The sequence below is a fragment of the Peromyscus californicus genome, unplaced genomic scaffold (assembly GCF_007827085.1).
Source record: "Peromyscus californicus insignis strain IS unplaced genomic scaffold, ASM782708v3 Scaffold_20__1_contigs__length_68692818, whole genome shotgun sequence".
NCBI lineage: Eukaryota > Metazoa > Chordata > Mammalia > Rodentia > Cricetidae > Peromyscus > Peromyscus californicus.
This window is the reverse complement of record NW_026294503.1, coordinates 7,130,065-7,144,304: the sequence shown is the minus strand read 5'-3', so window position 1 is coordinate 7,144,304 and position 14,240 is coordinate 7,130,065. Positions and strand designations below refer to the sequence as shown.

The 14,240-nt window shown below is 39.0% G+C and overlaps 1 protein-coding gene across 49 annotated transcripts in view; it reads right to left on the bottom strand.

The window, feature by feature from the left end:
- The window catches only part of Rims2 (regulating synaptic membrane exocytosis 2), a 490,233-nt gene that overhangs the window by 77,391 nt on the left and 398,602 nt on the right, over nt 1-14,240 (bottom strand). For 34 of the 49 annotated variants that reach the window (XM_052747649.1, XM_052747654.1, XM_052747651.1 and 31 more), the window contains one exon: nt 580-821. The exons of the other annotated variants lie outside the window; for them this stretch is intronic. In XM_052747649.1, coding sequence (XP_052603609.1) covers nt 580-821 — 242 coding nt within the window. The remainder of the gene's footprint in view (nt 1-579; nt 822-14,240) is intronic. 49 annotated transcript variants of the gene reach the window in all.

Below are 14,240 nucleotides of genomic sequence, written 5' to 3'. Positions count from 1 at the left end.
CGGATTTAAAGTAGCAAAGCCTTGAATATCTTCACTGTCAGCAGAAAAATCCTTCCATCCCAGCGGCTGAAGAATACTGGTTCTTGAAGTTTTAACAAGGAAATGAAGACTCAGTGAAGAGATGGATAGTACTGGTAAATGTTGCTTCCAAACTGAAAAGAAGGTTAGGTTGTCTGCAATAAACTCAAAATATGGGGTGTCATCATCTCCATTGCAAATTGCTGGGAACGAAAATTAAAGCAGCGCGCTCCACGGTGAGGAACCTAGGGGAAAGCAAGGGTCCCGCGGATCAAAGCTGCCTCACAAGGCCTCAGCACCTAGCAGTCGAAGTCAGAGTCTCCCCTGAGGAGCAAAGACACCCACTTTCAACTGCCGCCACAGTTCACTTTCAAACTGGCTGCTAGATTGCTGAAAAAAAATCATTGTTACTTTTCAGACGTATGAACTAGCCTAAAACTCCCTTTTTCCTCTGGACGATGTCACTATCCACAATTACTGTGATAAAACAACACGAAAAGAATGCGTATTGTAAGGACAACTCAAACAGGAAGAAGTCAAGAGAAACATAAAAATTCCTACCGGTTTGGCTGAGTTGAGACGCACTGCGACTCTTCCGGGAGAGACCAACAATAGCTACCATTTTGGCCCCAATGCTAGAGCGTCGCTTCTTGCCACTGGTACCCAAGGTGCCCACTGCGGTGTCCGACTGGCTGCCATCATTCTTCTCGAGGGAGCACATGTCTCCACTGATGCTCGTGCTTTTGGTCATGTTCTTCCCTGACATGCCCATCTGTCTGCTTTGCATTTTGGATGTAAACACACTGTCAGCCGGTAGATCATTAAAAATGAAGATGAGAGTAAAAAGGGAAAAGACAGAAGAGGCATTTTAGAGGAAACATCAGGAATATAACAAGTAAATTTTGCATCTTTGGAATGTATTTTTAGGATTTAAGATTTCCAGGTAGCATAGTCTTGAATATACTCTATTCTCTATCCAGACAACTATAACACAAAAGGCAACTATGCACAAAGTCAGACTCAAGTTTATTTCTGCTCCTGAGGCACTGGTTGAATGGTCATGGAGAACACAAACATGAAAACTGGGGCTTTCTTAAGAGCGGGCTGTGCAGAAGGCCACATGTGCTTTAAGTTTAAGTAGGCTTACTTAATAATGGTTAATTTTTCTAAGAGGGCTAGATATTTTCATTACTCTTACATTTTAAACAGTTGTTTAATTTTACTTAATTTGTAATTATTGGTGTAATTCAAGTTTTCAAAAATAAAGACTTCCCTCATATTTTTAGACAGAGTCAGAAAGTAGTTAACGAATCACTGAAACCTGGAAGCGGACCATGGACCACTGCAAGACTAATACCTCACAGGGAGTAAATTGAAGACAGGACCAGGGATTCTTGCAGTTCCTGGGGAGTTGTAGGAGGCAGAATGGGGATGAAACATCTGCAAGCAGGCTCTCCAGCTGCTCCCTATAAATCTGCAGCCTGTTTTGCAGGGATTGGGAAATTTATTTAGACATCATCATTTTGACTTGGTATTAGAGTTATAGTTTGTGCTTTACTTTTGTCCTGATAATGGGACTGTTCAGCACGTGAGTAATAAAAGAAAGGAATTAAAAGTCAAGAGACAAAAATATCTTCCCCAAGATTTAAAAGGGTAAGATCCAGTGTGAAAGTTTAAAACTACATTGAACTATTTGTTTCTCGTATCAATTTTAATGAGAAATAAGGCAGAGAGAAAATCACTGCTTGCATTTTCACAATACCCCACACAAACAATGTTCCCATTTGTTGGATTTTGTTCTTCTTTAATAAAATGGAGAGTAATCGTGTAGAAGGCAGTCTTCCAGTAGAATCCCAGCTGTGCTGCCACCTCACTGACATCTTCTGAAGAATAATTATGTGTGCTACTCTGAGCCCTAGGATTATCATGTGCAAAAGAAGAATATTTGTTTTAAATAATTTGTAAGGGAAAAGCTGATAAGTGGAAATTATAACATTAGGGAGTATGTGGAGGTTAAAGCCCTTCAAAATAAATACATATAAATAAATATATATTTAGGATCATCAATGAGAATGACATTTATACCAGAATTGAAGAACCCTGAGGGATTAAAATGTCTAAATGGTTTTATTACAGCCAAATGGTACTGTTGGAAAGTATACAGCACTGACTCAGGACATCAGGATTTGATCTTTGGCTTTAGTGACTAACCATATAACCTTGAAGGAACCTTCTTAATTTTCTGCAATCTTATTTAAAGAGTGAAAAAACACAAGGAAGGCTGTGAGTGGAGTGTTAGGCTCAGAGGAAGAACTACAAGAATTCTGTTTTCCTTCTCATAGTTATTACCAAGACTGTCATCATTCAATAATGTTCTACAAAGCATTCTGAAGTAGAATAGCTGTGTGTATGGAACACCTTTCTTTCCAGATAGCTCTTATTCCATGAATTTGTGGCGTGCGCGCATGCGCGCGCACACACACACACACACACACACACACACACACACACACACACACACGAGAGAGAGAGAGAGAGAGAGAGAGAGAGAGAGAGAGAGAGAGAGAGAGAGAGAGAGAGAGAGAAGAGCAAGAGAGAGAGGTTTAGCATATTTGTTTGTTTGTTTTGGTTTTTTAAGACAGGGCTTCTCTGTGTAATCACCCTGGCTGTCCTGTGTAGACCATGCTGGCTTTGAACTCACAGAGATCCGCCTACCTCTGCCTCCTGAGTGCTGGGATTAAAGGCGTGCACTACCACACCCGGCAACATGTGAATTTTGGAGCATGCTCTACCAGAAAAGAATAACCTCAGAAGGCCAAAGTTTTGTTGAGAGGAAGGCTTTAAAATAAAAACCTGTGTCCCACAGCCATATTAACAGTACTGTAGTTACATAGGGTATGCACCGGGTATATATCCATCACTAAAGAACCTCCTAATCTACCACAGAGGAAGCAAGACAGACATAAACAATACTTCCTACTGCATCTTATCATTTTTCATCTTACTTTTCATAGTTGGATACAAAGGCCATAATCAAAATCAAGAAAAATGATAAGTGAAACTATTAAAGCAATATGTAGATGGACAGATAAAATAATATTATGATGTTACTATGGTCATATAGACATACACTCACTTTAATATAACCTTGACCATTTACAGTAGAAGTAAATTAAATGTTTTATGAAATGAGTGCCCTTTTTCATCCCTCTGCTGACCCCAGGGCTGAGTTTCTGCGCAGCTGCATTCCACCAACACATCTGGAGGAGGAGGTTGAGGGTAGGATTCCTGTCCTTCCCTCATTAGACATCATCTAAAACTAAAGCAATCCAATGGGGGCTTCCTTTGGGAACTCTTACTTTATGAACTCCCTGTAGTAATAAATGGTCACACATGGTGGCCTTCTGGATCTGTCACTGTGGTTAGGAAAGTGGACTTGTCACACAGAGGATAAGTTGTTAAGGGTCTGAAATATGATAAAAATCAACACTGCTGTGGGTGAGTCACTGACACTTTTATTGGTTTCCTATTAGTTTGCTTGTTCGTGTGATGTTTTTATGATTGTTTCTTTGCTTTTGAACAGTCTTGCTATATAGCACTGGCTTGACCCAGCACTCAATATTTAGACCAAGCTGGCCTTGAACCCGTGGCCACCCCTCCTGCCTCTGCCTTCCAGGGGCTGGGATTACAGGTATACATGCACTGTACCTGACTCACTGATAGGTTTTTGAAGAGAAATTTGGCAACATGCAAATATTTTTAAAATCCTAATATTTAACCTAGAAATTCTACTTCAGGATTTAAGCTAAGCCAAAAGTCAATGAATACAGATTTAGCTGCAATTATACTTATTAAAAAATTAACAATGTAAAGAACAACCTAATGGAAACAATGTAGAACAAAGGGATGAATCTATTAATGTCTAGTTTAAAATTGTTCATCACTAAGGAAGAATATCCTTCTGAAAATGCGTATGTAAATAAATGTTAATATGAAAATTTTCTTGATGGGAGACAGGAAGCAGATATTTGTAGCTTCCTTTTGCTGGCACATATATTAAATAGGGATTTACCCTACTACAGAAGACACAGGCAAATTAAAATCCTGGAAGGCAGTGTCGATGAGGAACTGTCTAGATTATGTTGTCTGGGGCATGTCTGTGGAGGACTGTCATGACTGCAATAATTTATGTGGAATGACACTAACTTAAGGTGGTAGTGCCATTGTCTGGGTGTGGGTCCTGCACTGCTGAGTCCAAACCACACGGATTCACTCTCTCTTGACTGCAGATGTGACTAGCTGCTGGGTCCCTCCCCTATGCTGGACTGTAAACTGGAACTGTGAGCTGAAACGAAGCCTTTCTCCCCTAAGCTGCTTCTCAGGATATTTTATCACAGCAACAGGAAATAAAAACTGGACAGTTAAACCAGCTAGTTTGGGAAGTCTGGATTCATGAGATGAACCAATCAGGTACATAACAGGGAATAAAGGGAATATAAAGGTAAAATTATTTGTTCAGAATGATCATTTTAGTAGAAAACATAAATATATGGCAAAGATTATAGGACATACATATGCATATAGATACCATTATCCTAAAAGTAGCTTTAACTTTTTTCCTGCAATATTTGTTTAAATTGTCCATTTTTTCTATCTAGTTTCCCCAGAATAAACATAAAAAGAATCAGCAATGACAACAATAAAATAAAATAAATTAGAAGAGGCAAAAGAAAAGAGCAAGCAGAGACCAACAGCACATTTCCTCTACACAAGTGGAAGTACTGAACCTTTGTTCATTTCATGAATTGAAGACTACAGCTTTCTAGCTATTCCTGCTAGGTTATTAAGTTGTAAAGTGATTGACTGCAGGGTGATTGGTTCTAGATAAGGGTTTCCATAGTTCTAATTACTGCTTTGTGTTCTCTAAGATTTGGCTTTAGAAAATACAAACTTTACATATTTTGTAGTTTTAAAGTTAAGCACATAAAATTGTCAACACAATTGATCAATTTTACAACAAAATTATAGTTGTTAAGCTGCACCATGAAATAAAATTAAGAGTCAAATCTAGTATTATTTGAGGAAAGTAATATCTCTTTCCCACAAAATATTTGTAAATATTGTCCAGACATACATAGCATATAAAGATATATAAGTACACTGAATGAAATATATTAATTGACAGGTTTGAAAGAATACAGCTAGGTGGCTTAGCTTAAAAATTATGATTTGTAAGAACATGGACATAGTAACAGCATTGTAAATAACATGTTTTCACACGTAAATGAGTATTTCATCACATGGAAACCTGGGAAGAGAGGAGGAACTTACAGAAGACTTAGCGAATGGTGTATTTTAGATCTGGTGGGTGGAGGTGCAGAAGGTCTAGCAGTACAATACAGTGGAGTATGCAAAGCACAGCGGGGAGAGATGCACAATGAAAAACTGGAAGTGGGATTAGCTAAGCTCCCGTGCACTGTTACCTGGAAAGACACACCTCTTCTTCCTTCCCACTGTTTTGTTCTTGGATGTCAAGTGTGAAGAGATAATCTGTTAAGATTACAACTCTCTTGTATGTAGATGTTTGTGTGGTTTATTCATATATGAGAGTGTATGTGCCCATGTATCTATATAGCAAGTCAGCATCAGTCAGGATGTCAGTCAGGTGATGGATGTCTTCTATTGCTCTCCCTCTTGTTTTTTGAGGGTCTCTCACTGAACATGGAGTTCACCAATTCAGCTAGACTGGCTGGCTGGGCAAGCTTCTGGGTTCCTCCTGTCTGCCTATCAGCTCTAGGATTACTGGTGTGAGCTGCTGTGCCCAGCTTGCACATGTGTGCTGAGCATCCAAGCAGGTCCTCATGCTTGTACACACAGCAAGCATTTCCTCCACTGAGCCATCTCCTCAGCTGTCCTATAATTCATTCCTAATTGCAGTCTTGGTAGCTGATGGGCAGACGTTTCACTCTGAAAGTGTTATACCTTGAATTTTAGTTTATTCCTTGCATGAACCTTGCAGCTGCATAAAGTTCCTTAATTTAAAAACCTACATACTGTTTCTTTTCTAATGTGTGGAACTTAAAGTTGTTTAATTTACTAGTTATTAACTTTACTTCACTTTAGCCCAAATGACCATCTAAGCAAGTACAATAGTAATCATTTACTGAACAGTGATTAAGGGATACTAATTATCACCAATATGGGGATATAAATGATGACATTGTTTACTGGCTGCATAAGAATGCTGGCAGAGCTTAAACAGAAACCCATACTCTAATGTCAAGAAGCCTTGAGGAAGTCAAGCATTGAAGAAAATCTCTTTGAAGCATATGGAAAAGCTAAATTTCTCATAGTAATTCTTTGATTTCAGATGACAGAAGTTTAAAGTTTAAGATTTTAATATTTATTGGATGTCCCGGATATGAATAATTATATTAAAATGATACAATGTATTAGAATAGACTTTTCAGTGTGTTGAGAGGCAATGTATGTGTGTGTATACTACAGAGTTAATGTCCAGAGGTGGGTAAGAATATTTAGCTAAGTAACAAAGTATTTTTGGTCAAAAATATCTGTCTTGATTATAGCCATTAGCAATGAACTTTAAACTTTAAGGGTTCAAGTCTTGGGACTCAGGGCAGGAAGCAATCAATGTTCCATGGTCTTAGAATAGTTCACTATTTACTTGAGATCAACTAAGGGACACATGTGAAGTCCAGAATTTCTGAAATTCCTTTCTCAATAGCTAGTTAGTATGTAAAATTTCAATACACTAAAACTGTTTTAGAAAAAAAGAATTTTTCTCTGGAGAAAACTAGCTCTCCCACTCTGAGTATTCCTTAGTTGCCTGTGGTTCTTTGTATGGGCTTGAGTCCAAGAACACACCAATTAATGATCCAGTATCTAATGATCAGCTCTGAAAACATACATGAGTAGCATTATGCAGACTGAACAGGATATATTATACATATATAATATACATATATGTGCAATAATAATTAATGAAAAAGAGGACACAAATGTGAAAGAGACCAAGGGAGGGTCTAGAGGGAGAAGGCAGAGGGGAGATGATATCAACATATTATAATCTCAAAAATAAAATAAAACAACTAGAAGAAAGAAAGAACTCTTGATTTGAAATTTTAACATTTCAAGAAACCCTGATAAAGTCAAGCACTGAAGAAAATCTCTCTGAAGTATACGGAAAAACAGACTTTCTCAATTATGACAGAACCTTGAAGTTTAAAGTTTAATGTTACTTTTCTGATCATCCCTTTAAAATATATTTACTTCCTAGCTACTATGAGGCTGGCTTTGTCCTGAGAATGGGAGTTTCAATGAGGTAAGATAATAAACAAATGATCATATCTAATAGTGGTATATGATGTAGAAAAATACAGATAAAAGAGATAATGATGAACTAGAAGTTTAGGTGAAATTTTGGGGTGATTTAGAGAGATTTCTCTGAAGAGATAATTGAGTGGAGTCCTGAATGATGAAACCAAGTCATGTACACTAAGGAGATCAGTCAATTCATGTACCTGGAGGTAGGACCACGGCTGGCTGTGAGCTAACTTACAAAGTCACAGCGGCCGAAAGCACACGCGAATGCCTGCATGCCCTAGAGGAAAATCACAGCTTGAGGTGCTTATTCTTATCAAATGAGCTATTCGGATGTTACCCCAGAGCTGAGACTTGAGACCCTGAGAACACAGATTATACAGGTTGTTGGGCCAGAAGATTGGGGGGTGGGGTCTAACGCCAGTATTTTATCTCTGAAGACACACCACTGAGGCTTCTAGAGAGATCGTAGATATTTGCCTTAAAAAGTGATCTTTGTAAAGGATAAATCATTAAGGGAATTAGGAATATTCCTTAGTTGAACACTTACAATTGTTAAAATTAAGTTTATCTCCATATGAACCTCTCTTTTCTGAATTCATACATACTTTCTTAAATTATTAGAAACATATATCCTTTCTCTACCACGATTGTAGGAGCTATTTAGTGAAAATAATTGAACTTGTGGGTCATATTATTACATATTCTCATGGCTCCCTCCTATCTTCTTTCTCTTTCCTTAATGCTTTTGAGCTGTGGACTTATTACACTGCCCATCTGACCCTGAGCTATAAAATGAGATGATGACTCCCGGTCTCAAACAGAGCACAGCTCCTGGCAGTACTCAGGTTTTCTAACTATTCTGGCCATTCTCCGATGATTATTTTCAGCACCTTCTATTATATTGGTTATATTTCCCCAGACTCTATCTGTATTCTTTCATTAAATACACAAATAAATAGATAAATAAATAAGAAAGACAAAACCCAGGCCTGGAAGGTGGCTCAGTTGGTTAAGTGCTGGAGGACCTGAGAACACACATACAGGCTGGACATGGGTAGTGTGCATCTGTGACCCCAGCACTGGGCTTGGCAGTGGGTATAGACAGGTGGATCCCTGAGCTCACCGGCTGACCACCACTGAATTGATGAGTAAGTCTCAAAAAAATAAGGTGGAAAGCAGTAGAGAGAAGCACCTGATTTTGACCTCTGGTTCCCACAAACATGCATATGTACTAGCATGCACATGTAATTCAGAGGAGCATGTACATACATACAAAACACACATACCCCCCACTCCTATAAAACTACATTTAAAATGTTTGTATTTTAATCAGAAGTGTCATTATTTTCATTCATTGCTAACTTAAGAACAAAGTTATAAGAGTTAGAGTTTTTAAATGTTTTCATCATAACATGCATCTTATAAGCACTGCATATTTTTTTGATATCAGCTAATACTTTATTATCCTCAGAGACATGCCCTAATTGGCCTCTTCTCCCTTGAATTATTGGCTGCCACACATTTCTTGACTCAGCTAATTTCAACTATGGTAAACATCATGGTGTCAATTAAGCGATTCCTTTAGCTATTATCTCCCATGCACCTACTTGATGTCAGGTCCCAAGGGAATGAGTGGGGGCTGAACTGGTGCCTGAGCTCCACATTCCTGCACAAGGGGGCTGAAACTGAAGGGAACAAAAGAATGGTTTATTTATTTATTCTCCACACAAAGAGAATTTCCTCTAGTTTATTTATAATACTCTATGCAGAAGAACGTCTTTCTTTAATATGTCTAGACTCCACTTGGGCTGCTTGTAGTTGTGGCTCTGCAGTGAAAAAAGAGAAGGACCCAACAGTCATTATGTGGAATATGTAGCCAGTGACTGGAACACTTAGAGCTGCCAGAGGAAAGAGACACAGGACTCAGCACTAAGAGACTCTACTGCCGGAGACTTGAAAGAAGAGATCGAGAGAGCTTTTAGGAACATGTTTCTTGAATCATGGGTGAGGATGTTGACACACAGGGAGGAATATTCTAGATCATGACACAGAATTGAGAGAGCATGGCACAGTTTAAAGATGAGTAGTGTGGCTTGGCCCAATTACCCGGTGTCATAGGCAAGGGTAGTGATGCCAAGTCCTTAGAGGGCAAAGCATTCGCTCAATGAGTGTGCTGGTTTAGGCAACGATCAACACTCGAATTACGTCATCTTCTGACCCAGAGGTTCCAGGGGAAGCTGTCCTCCCAGGTCAAATGCACAGGGGACTAGGCCAGACTAGAGCTGTGAAGTCACTAAATATTTGAAGAGCAAGGGGCAGGCAAGGATGGGAGGATAGCTGAAGCAGGCCAGCTAACAGGGTAAGGAGGGGCATGCAAAAGTTTAAGAAGGCAGCTCAATGAATACATAAGGGTAGGAAGAGAAAACTGAAAACAGAAGAGTGATAAATTTCACAGAAGATAAAAGAAGAATATTGTTCATGGAAGTTGGAGTAGCCAAACATTGCAAAGATGACATTTGAAACAAATATTCAAAAAGGTATACCAGGTTGGTAATTTTGAGGGTATACTGACTTTGAAGAAAAAAACAAACTATTCAACTAGAACTATATCAGTTTCCAAGGAACTAAGCAGGGGCTTTAAACAAAGAGAGGAGAAACTGTAACGGCAGAGGATTCTAGAAGACAAATGTTAAAGAAGGAATGAGCGAGGATGCTCACAGGGATATCAGGAGGACAGAAAGCAACTAGAATAAGGATTCCTGGTATTTTACTAAATTTTAGACAAAGTGAAGGACTTTAAGCAAATGGAAAAGAAAATTAAAATCTGTTATAAAAAGTTCCAAGATGGAAAAACATGACATTAAGAATCCAAGAGAAAGTCTAGAAACTAAGACAACATTCTTATTTTCAATGACTTTAATTTTGGATCAGATGAAAAATGTAAAAATTAAGCTTCCAAGATTCTCTAACTTCTGTTTTATAATTAAATAATTCTTCAGCAAAGGAAAACATTTTTAAAAGATGTATTTATTTCTTTTATGTGTATGGTTATTTTGACTACATGTATGACTGTGCACCACATGCAGACCTGGTGTCTGAGGAAGCCGGAAGAGGGGGCTGAACAACCTGGAACTGGAGTTAGCTTCCATGTTCTGAGTACGGCACGGAAGCCAGGTTCTCTGCAAGAGCAGCACATGCTTGTGACCCCCGAGCCATCTCTCCAGACACCATGTAATGCTGGTGTTCTTGTCTTCTCCTTGAAGCCACGCATTATTAGTCAATTTAAAAAGGTTTGCTCTCAATTTAACTCATTTTTTAATCAGCATTCAGTTCTAAAGAAAACATAGGTCATTTATTTTTCAAAATACTCATATATTTTTGTACTGGGACTAATCCTTATTATTCCTTATGTCTTAGGCCAACAAAACTAACTAAAGCCAAGCCTTCCTATATATAAATGTCATGGGCAGTGACAGGTTTCTCTCTAATTCATTTTGGTTTGAGCTTGTTTTCTGGCTTTACCACAAGTATATACAGCATTTTGAATAACATAAACCTCTATAACAAAAGATTAGAAGAAATATTTTACCTATAACTTTAGGTATCAACTTACATTTTCACCATTCTTATTGTTAAAGAACCACTAATTGTTAAGATTGTATAAAAAGAAAATGTGTATTTTTTTTGAAATAGGCACACTAAATAAAAAAATCACATTTAAAAAATCTCTCAATTATTTGTTTTATTTATATGAATATTTTGCCTGAATGCATGCATATGTGTGCATGCTGCCTGCAGAAGTCAGAAGAGGGCATCAGATCCCATGGAAGTGGAGTTTTGGATGGCTGTGAGTTGCCACAAGGGTGCTGGGAACCAAACTCAGGTCCTGTGCAGGAACAGCAAGTATCCTTAACTACTAAGCCATTTCTTCATTCCCATAAGAAAAAAAAATTACATTTTGCCTCTAAAAGTGATGCTGGGGAGATAGCTCAGTTCTGCAAGCATGAGGATCCGAGTCTGATTTCCAGCATCCACGGAAAAAGCCAGGCATGGCTGAGTATGTCTGTAACCTCAGCACTGCAGGGCAGTGACAGGCAGATTCAAAAAAATGCCCGGGCAAGCAAGCCTGGTCCACAGAGGTGAACTTTAGTTCAGTGAGAGACATTGACTCAGGGCAGTGATGCAGAATGCAGGGTAGAGGACGGTGATGCAGAATGCAGGGTAGAGGGCGGTAATGCAGAATGCAGGGTAGAGGACAGTGATGCAGAATGCAGGGTAGAGGACGGTGATGCAGAATGCAGGGTAGAGGACGGTGATGCAGAATGCAGGGTAGAGGGCGGTGATGCAGACAGTATGGTGGAGGAAGACACTTATGGACTGCTCTGGCCCCCAATGCATGCACAAAGACACATGTACCCTCAGACTCACGTATAAGCACTACCCTACATACCATACACAAAAATAGAAAATAAAAAAATGAAAGTAATATTGAAAGCTAACCTTAACATGAAAATATTCTTTGGATATAAATTTTACCACAGAACTACAAACTGTTGTGTTTAAACTATAGAAAATGTTTAAATGGACACATGTTGAGAAGACAAGTAATATCTCTGACTATAAGTGTAAAATAAGTTAGTGTCATACTTTGAAAAACAATATGTATTAGAATTTACCTTAAAGACTTTATTATAATACAATAAATCATTTCCATTGTATAATCACTGAAAACTTTCAGAGAATAAGAACATGCTTTGAAGCTACATACATATTTTGGCTGACATCTACTCATTATCTCTGAGGCTCATGTCTGTTCAAATCTACCTTTCAAACTGACATGGCAAAACCTGATGGACATTCTGAAGTCCGACAAGAAAACAAAACAAAACCCCTCCAAAACTTTTTCTACATGTTTTTCACGATCAAATATTACTATTCACAATGACTCATTCATCCTTGCAAAGTGTGTTTTGCGGAAGTTGTCTGACATTTGCCTGGTGACAGCTGAACATGGAAAAGTGGTCTGCTGCCCTGAACAGTTCTGAGCACTTATTGCACAAGGCAGGCAAAATGAGTTGTAGGTACCACATGTGATTTCTACTGCTCCCTCAGGTGCCTGGAATCAGGAGCTCTCCATCAGAGCGCCACAGCAGTTTTAGTGAGCATTGCAGCACTAATCTAGAAAACTCGATCAGGAAAGGGTGGGTCCCTGTCTGTCCTCTTTGGCAGTATGGACTCAAGCTGGCCTTTGGACTCAGAACCACAGCAGAGCCCTAGACTGTGCCTTCAGAGGCAGCACTGCCCTCGCGTCTTTTGTGTGCTTAGAAGAAGAGGGCTCAGGGTAGAAAAAGACAGACAAGAAGCAACAGCATCAAAACCCCAAACGAGAAGGGCAGGGCAGAAACAACACACAACACCAAACCACAGCGTCCAGTGTGGACTCAAAGTATTCACCAGTTCCACGCTTGCAGCCATTGGAGTTATTTCTAAACGATGTGTGCACATGCACAGGTGCTTGTATGTGATATGACTTTATGTCACGTCAAGGATCATCACAGCTCAAACCACAGAGAAAGAAAGCAAGTCAGAGTGGATGTGAGGGCAAACTCGCAGGGAGCTATCATGTCAGAGTCTAGCTAAGACTCACTCAGTTAGAACTGAGTCCACACATACCCTGCAGAAGATTAAATAACTCTTAATCACAGACAAGCAACCATTGTTCACTGCTAGAATTACACTGTTCTTACCTCTTTGGACTATGCCAGTAGCTTTATTTTTGAAGGAGTTTATCTATAAAATTTCCATGATTATTTACTGACCACTAGAGAAAATATTATTCATTTAAAAATATGGCAATAAATACCTGATTTAGAATATTTGCTTAGCTAATATTTGTGCATCTAGACAATATTCCAGTCATGATTTCCTAGTATGAGTTTGTTTTCTATGACAATCAGTCACCATGATGAAAGAAGACCATCAGGATGTTAGACGTTTAACCCTTTTCCCTCTGTTTACATTCTTCCATTTACATGCCTGGAGGTCAGAAGACAGTGTGGAACAACCTGCAGGAGTCAGGTCTCTTCTTCTATCACGTGTCTCAGGGACTGAGCTCAGGGCCTCAGGCCTGGTGGCAGGCACACTTACCAGTGCATCTACCGGGGGAGCCAACATACCAGCCCTTGCCCTTCTTTCTAGATCCCAACTCAATGTGCCCTTCAAAGACTGTGCCTTGCTGCTCTGGAGTGGCATCTCACTAGGCAGAATGCTAGTCCTTCGGGGTTAGGAAACGCAGTGGGACTGGAATTGACCTATGGGAGTTAGGTGAGCCACTTTTCAGTCTAGTGCCCAGTGTTTAGAGGTTTTCTAATCTAATTGTAAGATGGAATGATGGAACTAATAACATGACAAGACAATGCAGGAAGCGAAAAAGGAACAGTGCAGGTTCTTCTGGAGCTAAATATATTTCCTCTACCAAGAATTTCTAACATAAATGGAGGTATTGTGCGTATTTTTATCTGTGACCCCATTAAGCAAATAGACAAATGAACAAATAAAACATATTCCTTAAGAATGTCAAAGGGCAATGCTTCCACTCTAAGCATGTCATTTATTATACACTGGAGTAAAATCTACATTGTTCAAAAGTCTAGGTTTCAAAATCATGCCTGCCACCATTTTTATTTTATAGACTCTTCTCCCCCAAACACTACATAACTTAAGTTTCTCAAATGCTCCTTTTACATGGAAGGAATTTAAGTGGGGTAATATTGCTTTTAGCTAAATGTTACTTAATGTGGTGGGTTGAAAGAAAATGGCCCCCAAAGGGAGTGACACTATTAGTAGGTGTGACCTTGTGGGAGTAGGTGTGGCCTTAC